Source organism: Scylla paramamosain, chromosome 15 (genome assembly GCF_035594125.1).
Source record: "Scylla paramamosain isolate STU-SP2022 chromosome 15, ASM3559412v1, whole genome shotgun sequence".
In the NCBI taxonomy this organism is placed as follows: Eukaryota; Metazoa; Arthropoda; class Malacostraca; order Decapoda; family Portunidae; genus Scylla; species Scylla paramamosain.
This window is the reverse complement of record NC_087165.1, coordinates 3,602,656-3,613,511: the sequence shown is the minus strand read 5'-3', so window position 1 is coordinate 3,613,511 and position 10,856 is coordinate 3,602,656. Positions and strand designations below refer to the sequence as shown.

General features: G+C 38.4%; 1 protein-coding gene across 1 annotated transcript in view; it reads left to right on the top strand.

The window, feature by feature from the left end:
- The window catches only part of LOC135107281 (small ribosomal subunit protein eS4-like), a 25,555-nt gene extending 15,027 nt beyond the window's left edge, over positions 1-10,528 (top strand). Inside the window, exons 4-6 of the mRNA XM_064016952.1 lie at positions 1,520-1,691; positions 3,510-3,639; positions 10,364-10,528. Of these exons, the coding sequence (XP_063873022.1) occupies positions 1,520-1,691; positions 3,510-3,639; positions 10,364-10,487 (426 nt within the window). The 3' untranslated portion in view covers positions 10,488-10,528. The remainder of the gene's footprint in view (positions 1-1,519; positions 1,692-3,509; positions 3,640-10,363) is intronic.
- Positions 10,529-10,856: the final 328 nt, after the last annotated feature.

The window sequence follows — 10,856 nt, the reverse complement described above, 5'->3', positions numbered from 1 at the left end:
AATATGGAAAAATCAGAAGGTAATGCCCAATGAAGAATTGTGTACCAACTCATTACTATAGTATGATTTAAAAAGTCAGAAATAGTGTTGAGAAGAAAAAGGTAGAAAGATACTGAAGTTGAAGAGTAAGATGGAGAGGCAATTTTTATAGAGTTGTGAAATTGAAGAGTGAGACCTATTGTAGACAGTTTGATGTGTTTAAACAGTAGTAGCAGGTAGAACCATACAGAAGGAGTTCATGGCTCTTAAATGCAAATTCCTGTGTGTCATAGATTATTTTCATACAAGAGACCAACTTAGACTTGGTGCTGGGATGATGTTTTGGAAGATAAATTTTTTGTTTATTAAAGGGATGGAGAACAGTTGGGAACCAGAATATTTTAAAAGTGAACATTGGAATTGATGTTTGAGACTACTTCTGAAAGACACTTGGCAGATATTCAGGGTTATATTATGGAGGTCAAGTTTGAGATGTGAACCTCTGAGGTAGGCCATGATAGATAGTATAAAGGATTGACATTGGAGCATAGTGAAATGATTGGGCATGACAAGCAAATGGAGAGCATTTCTGAGTGCACGAGAAATGATGCACCACTGCAACCTGTGAGGATATCAAATATCACTAGTCTTGCACAGGTGTGGGGCAATCAGGTGTGGCAGGGGAGAGTTCTTGGTATGAAGCAGCTTTATTCTCGACCAAAACTTCAAAAGCTGTGCAACTTATCCTTGAGAGAAAGGCATGAAGGTACAAGATGTGTAGGAAAAAGAGAAGGAAAGAAGCACACAAGAACGCTTATGAGAGAGAGAGAGAGAGAGAGAGAGAGAGAGAGAGAGAGAGAGAGAGAGAGAGAGAGAGAGATACACACACATACACAGATATCATAGCTGCTGTACTGTGGCATTTATGGCAGAAAAGCACATAGAAAGCACCCGTTCCACCTGGTGCAACACAGGAGTTGCCAGACACCTTCTCCATTGCTCCATAATTCACAATTGAGACCTATCCTGGGAGAAAATCACTGGTCTCTCCAGTGATTTAGTTGCCACATATCTCCGGAACATCTGAGAGGAAAATGAGACGTCTGAATTCAAAACTAGGCATGAAAAACCATGCCTTAATAAATTATCATTGCCGTGAACGAGCTGCCAGGTCGCACCTAAGTAGATGATCATCGTTGTTTAGGGGTTAGGGCAACAGCAAAAGTTTTACCCAAATCCCTAAAAGAGGATAATGAAGAATCAGTAAGGAAATCCAGAAGATAAACTAGTAGAGCAGCCATGACAGAACCCATACTGGTGATCAGATATAAGATTGTGAAATGACAGATGTTTAAGAATCTTGTTGAGGATAGATTTAAAATCTTCAGATTACTCTCATTAACTGCTGCAATTCTAGTGCAGGAAGAGGAATGATATGAAATGCATGTGTATGAATATTGACTTAACCTCTTTACTCTTTAAATCAACTATTGATATATCGCTTTGTTACTATATTTTTTTTTATGCATTATGATTGCAGTACAAATTGTGCAAGGTGAAAAAGGTGTCTGTTGGACCCAAGGGAGTGCCATTCCTTGTGACCTCTGATGGCAGAACTCTCCGCTATCCAGACCCCCTTGTGAAGGTCAATGACTCCATCCTGTATGACCTTGAGAAGAGCAAGATGAAGGACATCATAAAGTTTGATTCAGGTTAGAGCCATTTGTGTTTAACTAAACACTTCTTTGTTTTAATTTCATGTGAGAAAATAATGGCTTTTCAACGTGTTGTTCTGCCATGTGTGGTTTGACACAGTAGGGGGCCAAGAGCAACAGTATTCCATTGGTCGCTGAATGAGGCATTCTCCTCATCTAGCATTACCCAGGATTGCTACATATTGTAATATTATTGTGTTACTGTTATTATATGTAATATTCTATTTTATAGAAATAAGACTAGCCATATAATGTAACTGGGCTTGCACAAAGTTTACTATGATTTTACCATTAACATTGAAGAACAGATGTGTAGGCATGTTGACATTCCATGCAGCAAGGCAATACACACACATTCAACTCAGTTCTGCATAGGTGCAGTGGTGCCATACCTCTTTCACAACAGATGTGAGGACAAAACATGCACTCACACAGTTTTAGATGTTGCAGTGCAGCACTACTGTGTCACAATAGATAAGAAGACAAAACACTTGCATATTTCTGGATGCGCCATTGCTGCACTGTTGTGCCACACCATATGTGAGGAGAAAAGACATACACACACACAATTATTAGCCATTAGGCCAAAATAAATAAGTATTTTTCAGTCTTTGCAATCCTCGAATTTAGTGCTACGTCTTAAAAAAAAAAAATGAAACTTGAAAAGGTACTGTACCCAAAATTTCAAGTTTTTATCTGATGCTGTAAGTGAGGAACTTGGGATTGCAAAATGTTAACAATGGCTTTTGGTGACAAACTTGTGCTCAGATGTTAGTGAGAAAGCAAGCATGAAATTAGTTAGAAAGCAAGCATGAAATTAGTGAGAAAGCAAGCATAAAACTTGAGAGGATACTGTACCAAAAATTTCCAGTTTTTTGTGAGGAACTTTGGGATTGCAAAATGTTAACAGTGGCTATTGATGACAAACTTATGTTCAGTTATTAATGATTGCACAATTTGGTCGTTTTGTGGACCAGGAAGTAATTATACTTTTCAACTTTTGCAGTCATTTTAACAACCTAAATGACCCCACACCCTTATAATGATAATCTGATAATATCAGGACATAGTTCTCAAGGGAATTCGTTGCAAGATTAAAGGCAAATTTGTTGAAATAGTTTTGTAAATGCAGCAGCTAGATTAAAGATAAATTTGTTGATATAGTTTTGTAAATACAGTAGCTAGATTAAAGATAAACTTGTTGAAACTGACATGATCATTTAAGTGGTGTGTCTTAACAAACCTGGCCTTATGGAACTTAGTTGCCAACCCAAACTTCTAGGTACTCACAGTCATACGGATTGAAGGTTGAATCATCATACTCTGGCAGACTAATAATCACTCGTCGCTGTGTCCAAACCCATTTATGCAGTACAGTTTAGGAATATTTATCACTACAAGTAGTATGTATTGTTCTAAAGTAAGAGGGAAACTGCTGAGAGCAGTAAGAAGCATGTTGCATTGTACTGCAACTTTGGTTTGTTTAGGCACAAGTTGACTAAAGCAGTAATTCTACCCCTTTCCTGACTTGACCTCACCTCAGTAAGTCTTATGTTGGCTGTCACCCTTCCTTAGCTGATGACCAGCCCTGCTTCTTGTGGCCTACCCTTGTTAGCCATATGTTATAGACTGGAAGCCTTTCGATACAAGTATTATCACCTTACAAGTATGTCCGTGTACAACCTTCCTTAATAAACATTTTTAAGTGTGGTAACTAGTATGAGAATAGGTAGAGATAATATTTTGGCTACAACATAAATCAGCCTATATTATTCTGTACATCAACATAGTAGATAATCATCTGCAATTCCACAGGCAACCTGTGCATGATCACTGGTGGCCGTAACTTGGGCAGAGTTGGCACCATTGTCTCTCGTGAACGTCATGCTGGAAGCTTTGACATAGTGCATGTAAAGGATGCTGTTGGCCATACCTTTGCTACCAGGTAAGTGTAAAACTGTGTGTGCAACAAAATGTATTTGTATGAGCAGGACTGGAAGTGTGTGCAAAGCTAGCAAAATGGACCATTTCAAATTTTTTCATTTCCCTTAGAAGGACATGTATAGATTTTCATGAAATAAGTGGTGAGTCTATAGTGGAACCAGATTAACTTGGTACTTGGGCTGTTGGCTGTTCTTGTCCTACATTGATGTCACGTTCACAGTCAACAGCCATATGAACACCTCTCTCTTTCACTCATTCTGTCATCCTGTGCCTTAATCATTCCAAAATTATAAGTTGTTATATACGACCATGTTTTTCTTTTTTTTTAATGTCTTGATTTGGTGATGGAACAATGACACTGCATATCTTCCAGTACACTTGGCATTGTGTATAGGCTGTGTGGCACTACTACCCCAATGCCCATGACAATTGAACCCTCCAGGCCATGCCCTGCTGGCCATTTTCAGGTCAGGTCACTGTGGCAACAGTATGGAAAGATACCGTCAACACCCTGAGTACCTAATTAGTCTGGTTCCACTATAGGAACACAAACTGCAAATCTTAACAAAGGGGTGTCAAGCTCAGATATTTTCAAAGGCCAATTATGAGAACCATCAGTGATTTTGTTATTACATACTGGCAGTTTGCTGCATTATTCTGGTTTACCAAGAATATATTATTTGGTTTCTGACATTTGTAAAACTGGTCTTTCATTATAAACATAACACTAATCATTACAAAGGTTTTAACCACACCAGCTGTCACACTCAGGTGCATAACTTGTATCACACCCTGTCACACCAAACACAAAACTGCATCAAACTGCATATCACCACCAGTCACAACTTATACAAATCATCTCACTGCCATAAAGTGAGAAATCTTGCCCTTGCCCAGACAACAGTACTTGCAATGTAATTGAGTAATTAATTGATATACTTGACAGTAGCTTATGCCTCTGCATCTTTCTCCCCCTGTCCAATATTTGTAGCAGACAGGTCAGCAGACTGTACATGTGAGAACCAAAACCAACATTTAGGCAGGTCATGTGTTCAGATACCCAGCATTAGCATGGTTGTTGGCTTCAGACAGGTTTGAAATGTTTATTTATTAAAATTAGCAACAAAAGAGTGTTATTGCTACCAATTTTTGATACAAAATAAATTACTGTCCTGTAAGTAATAGGTAAATGGTATGTTTCATCTTAGTAGTTTTATAGTTTCCTCAACTTACAATTATCAAGTTGAAAATCACTCATCATCTTGTGGACCAAATTGGCCCATGGACCATGAGTCCATGCTTTAACTTCTCCCCTCCATGGACACAATCCTTCCTTTCATAACCCTTGCAAGTGATCCTAGAACAGTCTTTTTACTTCTTCATCCATCTCCATGTTTATGTAACATTCCCAAATATTGTAACCTTCATATACATCATTCCCATCCAAATACTGGAATCAATCCATTTTTTGCTGTTTTCCACTTAATATTACATACATCCTTTCACCACCCATCTTTCAAGCTTTTCATTTATTTACTCTTACCAACATTCACTTTCAGTTTTCCTCCTACAAACACCCTAACTCCACCAGTCTTTTTTTCAACTTCCTCACTAAGTCGGCCACTAGAGCTGTATCATCAACAAATAGTAGCTGACTCTAAGGCCATACCCTTTCTTCCCCACTGATCAAACTGTCTCTTCCTAAAATCCCTATATTTATTTTAAAGATAAAAGAAGCTTAACTGCATTATCCTTATACTAGAACAACCATGATGACATTACACAACTGTGATACAAAGTTCCTTTGAGAAGAACTAGCTCACACCATTACCGACTCTTATACATGCACTGCTATTTGCATAGAAACTCTTCACACTTTCCAATAACCAGCCTACAACTCTGTATACTTTCAGAACATCCTATAGTCCTTTCCTGCCGGTCCTTCCCTTTCCCCCAGAATTTTTCACGTAACTGTCTTAAAATAAAAATCTGGTCTACTACTTTCCTTTCTAAAACTTCCCTCTTCTTCTAGGACAGCATTTTCTGTTCCTTCTCTGATTCATCTTATCAGCACCTTAATATACACCTTTCCTACTACACTTGGCAAACTGATGCCTCTATAGTTTGAGCATTCCCATCTATGTCCTTTTTCTTTATATTAGGGAACTATACATGCATTTGTTCAGCTTTCTAGCACCTTGCCTGCAATAAAGCACACACTTAGTAACTTTACCAACCACAATATAATGCTCTTCCCACCATGCTTCATACACTACAGCACATACATCCAAACATGGAGCTTTCCCATTTGTCATTTCCCTCAGATTTCTATTTCTTCTCCCTTGATTTGTACACTGTTTTACTGTCTTAATGCAGGAACTATTTCTGCCATCAACTGCAGCAGTCACTGCTCCATCCTCATCTGTGAATAACAGTCCTTTAAAATATTCAACCCCCCGCCCCCCCCCCCCCCTTTTTTTTTTTTTTTTTTTTTTTTTTTTTTTTTTTTTTTTTTGCAGAATGCATTCTTCTCACTCAGCACCATCCCTTCACCTCCATAGTCTCTTCATTCCCCAATGTTTCTTTTTTTTTTTCTGGGACATTTTCTTGTTTACATGGAAATTTTCTGTCAACTTAGTACTTCACCTCTCATCTGCCCTCATCTTTGCATTACCCTCTTCTCTCTGTATTTGCTGTATGACTCCTGATCCTTCTTTTGCAGCCAGATTCTATATGCATGCTTTCTTTCCTCCATAGCCACATTGACCTCACACCATCTCCAATCCTGCATCCCACACACCTGCTCTGCACAACCCTCAACTACACTTACTACTATTCCACAATACCCACTTTCCAGTCTTCCATTACATTCCACTCATTCACAATCTTCTCTATGGTCTTCTCCCTCTTCTTCAACTCGCTCTTAGAAATCACTTTGTCTTGTCCCTTCTTCTTCATACGACCTTAATCCCACTGTATTGCAGGGTCAGCTGCTCAAGTTATCCTTCTCCATCTGTTTCTATCCATTGCATCACCTTGCACTCCCAGCTTGTTCATATCACTCCTTATTATGTCTCCCCATCTTATTCTCTGTCTCCCAATTCTCCTCACCCTAACCTCCACCATCATTGCCTTCCTCACTGGTTCATCCTCTTCTCTCCTTATCACGTGTCCAAAGTATCTTAGTCATGCTTCTCTTGCCTTCTTGATATTACATATTCCATACATTCTTATATCCACTCATCTACTCCATTTCAAAAATTCTCTCTCCACCACAATTTACACTTTCAACTTCATATCAGTCAGTGCTAGCATGTCCAACTTTTGTTCCACAATCATTCTTACCGTATCTTTATACCTGCACCCACACATTCAGAATTCATACATGTAATGTTTTCCTCTGTGGGTAGAACATCATACAGAGAACTGGTTCCGAACCTTCCTTGCTCTGTCCCCCTTAGTCCACCTTTTACGATATTCTTTCTCCCCACACCAAGGAAATTCATGCTAGACAAAAAGATGCATTACAGATGGAAAAAAATTTCACATTTTGACAGTGGACTCTTCTCCATGAAATCTCTCTCTCTCTCTCTCTCTCTCTCTCTCTCTCTCTCTCTCTCTCTCTCTCTCTCTCTCTCTCTCTCTCTCTCTCTCTCTCTCTCTCTCTCTCTCTCTCTCTCTCTCTCTCTCTCTCTCTCTCTCTCTCTCTCTCTCTCTCTCTCTCTCTCTCTCTCTCTCCTCTCTCTCTCTCTCTCTCTCTCTCTCTCAAGGCAACATTTCCTGTCAGGTACATAAAATACATAAATACTTATGTATTTGTGCATTGATAGATACTGGCTGAAAATTATACATAAGGATGAATATTATTTGGCTTCAAAAGTGCCTCTTAGCTGTCACTATCACTAAGGAGTCTCAGATGGAGCCTAAAAGAATTTTGCTTAAACTGTGGACCAGGGTATTACATAGTCTGAGTTCCATATGAAGAGCATAACAGATTTGTTGATGGTTTAGTATGTGTAAGTTAAAATTATTGCCTAAACCATCTATTGAAACTCAGGATTACTAATAGTTATAGTTTTATTTTCATCTTTCTCTAGAAAAATCAGGTATTCTCATTGATATTTGTCATACTTTTCACTTCCAAGAAGCATAGTCATGTAGTAGGGGTATGTATATGCTATGTAATGAAATGAAAGATGGTGCAGCCTATTTGAAAATACCCTCATGTTATGGATATAATGAGAGTGGATTGGATGGACTGGTACAAATAAGCACTGCAATAGTGAGGTCATAAGACACAAGTAGATGAGGACACTAGAAAAACTTGTAAACATTTCAGGTTTACGAGTGTCATGATTAAATGAAGTGAATGCTAATGATGTTGAGTAGAATTTGAACCTGGTGGTGTTTGGTTATTCAGAGAAAAGATTTGAGATAATGAGAAAAGAGTTTGAAAAGGTGTTAAAGAAGGAAATGGTGAATGTGTGAAGTGTATGAGGATAGTAAATAGTATAAATTCAAGCAAGAAAATTGGAGTTAAAGTTTGAAACATCTCAAGAGTCAGGGCCAACATTTGTCTTAGTACTGCCTCAGTGTATTCAAGACTTAGGAGTGCTTGCTGTTGTCAACCAAGGATGAACTATTCTGTAAACAACAGTAAATTGTTGCAGGATGGCTTTTGCTCACATATGAAGACTTGAAAGCTGCTGGTTTTCAATTATTTTGGCTTGCCATACCCAACCTTCCAGGAATTTGTTGCCAATCTGAGATGAATTCTGCCTACAAAATGGCCATTAGGCCAAGCTTGAAGGCTGAAATAAAATTTATTTATTTTTTTAGCATTTTGCATGTGACAGTGGATGCATGTGTGAATACAGGCAGATCTTGACAATACAAGCTAATCTTTTCCATAGTACTTGCTCATACAGTAATGAAACATAATTAATGAAGGGAAAGTGTTGGATTCCATGACCTGAAAGATTTTTTTTCTTTTCTTTCAAGTAAAACTGCAATAAGAAGTGCAACTAAGGAATTACTAACGAATACATTTCTATAGTCCAGCAGTAACAGATATGAATATGGCAGCAATCAGTCGGGTACAGAAAGCACAATACTGTATCCCTGGATTGTGAACCTGTTTTAGTTAAGTACGAGCAGATTTCAAGTTAAGAATGATGGATAGAAATTATACAAGGTAGGGAGTGGACAGGGGAAGGGTGTGTGGTTTCTCTTGAGTGCTCACTAATTTGTCTCTGCAAATCTGAATGATGTTACATCATCATATAGCCCACATATGTCAGCAGAAGTTGCAGTTAACCACATGTTTTAAATTCGCCCTGACTGTTATAGTCTCATTCTTGTATCATTGAATTTCCTTTGTTCATGAAGCATTTTTGTCCCTAATTTACCAAACTCATATACGTTATATTTTGACATAAAATGGCTTTCATATAAGACTACCCCAAAATTTTGGTTTGAATTTAATGGTTTTAGTGGATAATGGTAGTAAAAGATGACACTCTTAACTACCAAACCATCTGTGGTGAAGTTTAGGTCAGTGAGCACCAGACAACTGAGACGGTGATGTACCAGTACAGTCAATAAAGTGCCTTCTTTATCTTCAAGTACAAAGCTAAACCTAAAATAAAATTCCTGCCAGGTGATTTTGTACATTTTCACGAAAAGGATGGATGGACGAAGATGGTGTAAAATTATGGAGAGGCAGTGTGTGGTACAATCAGTTTTCCTTAACATAAACAAACCCTTGCCTTGTGCTGCCTGCGTGTTGGGCTGTTGGCCATGATTTGTACATCATGTTTCTTTTGATTAGATGCACCAACATTCTTCAATTCTCTCTCTCTCTCTCTCTCTCTCTCTCTCTCTCTCTCTCTCTCTCTCTCTCTCTCTCTCTCTCTCTCTCTCTCTCTCTCTCTCTCTCTCTCTCTCTCTCTCTCTCTCTCTCTCTCTCTCTCTCTCTCTCTCTCTCTCTCTCTCTCTCTCTCTCTCTCTCTCTCTCTCTCTCCTTTCTAAAAAAAATACACCATTGATTGGAAGCATATTAATGCAGATGACAGTAAAAATGAAGACATGTCTGTGCCACTTAAATCTCCAAATTACGTAGAACAACTTACTCTATGGAAATAAGAATTTTAATTAAAAATAGGCAACTCAAACAATATTTTAGCTGATGTTACTAGGGGGTATGCAGTAGCAACAACATCTGGCAGATTAATTCCGAAAAATCCCCATTTGGTTTCTTGAGTAATGATTGTAAATATAAGGGACTACTTATAATCTTTTTCCCACCAATAGCCACCAGGGGCATTTTCATTTTAGATGTTGAAGCATTCATTCATTGTCCATGAACATTAAAAACCCTTTTACACATGATCACTGGTTAACCTCAGTGTGAAAGGGTCAAGTAACTGCAAGCAATAAGTTGCCATGCGCCACTTTCGGCAGCAGTTACCTGCCCGCGCTACTGCAGTGGCCTCATTTGAAAGATTATATTGCAAACGATGGGAGGTAACTAGTGGTGGTCACCCATTGCATCATGTGAAAATGGCCTTATGTTCATATGAACTCTCCTTGAACTAGGGAGTGTTTGAGTATGTGTGTCTAGGCTTTTTGTCTTGACCACACCTTATGTTTATGGATATTGATCTGATATAATAGGTTATTTTATCCTTCCATTTATTTATTTCATATCTATCTTGTGATTTCAGGTTGAATAATGTGTTTGTCATTGGCAAGGGAAACAAAGCCTATGTGTCCCTCCCCCGTGGAAAGGGCATCAAACTCTCCATTGCAGAAGAACGCGACCGCAGGCTTGCACAGAAAGTAAACTAAGGCCAGGACACTGGAATAAAATAAAAAAAGGAAGAGACTTATACTGATTTTTATTTATGTATGCCTCAGACAAATCATCATCATTCAGGGACCTTCAGTGCTATACTACCGTCATTGCAACTGCTGCTGGGTTATTTAGAAGCTCAGGGAACTATTTGTAAAGAGAAAGACTTTTGAATTGAATAATGAATAATGATCTTTTATACTCCTTTTAAATGCAAACCCAAGTTTCAAATGTGAAAGCTAAAAATTATTTTTGAGAGGGCAGGCTCTAGAAGGCAGATCAGAGCAAGTTCCTTGGCACTAGTGCCTTTCCATTAGCTGTACGGCAGCAGCATTTATGAGTTGAACAGCCACTCTACCCTCTTT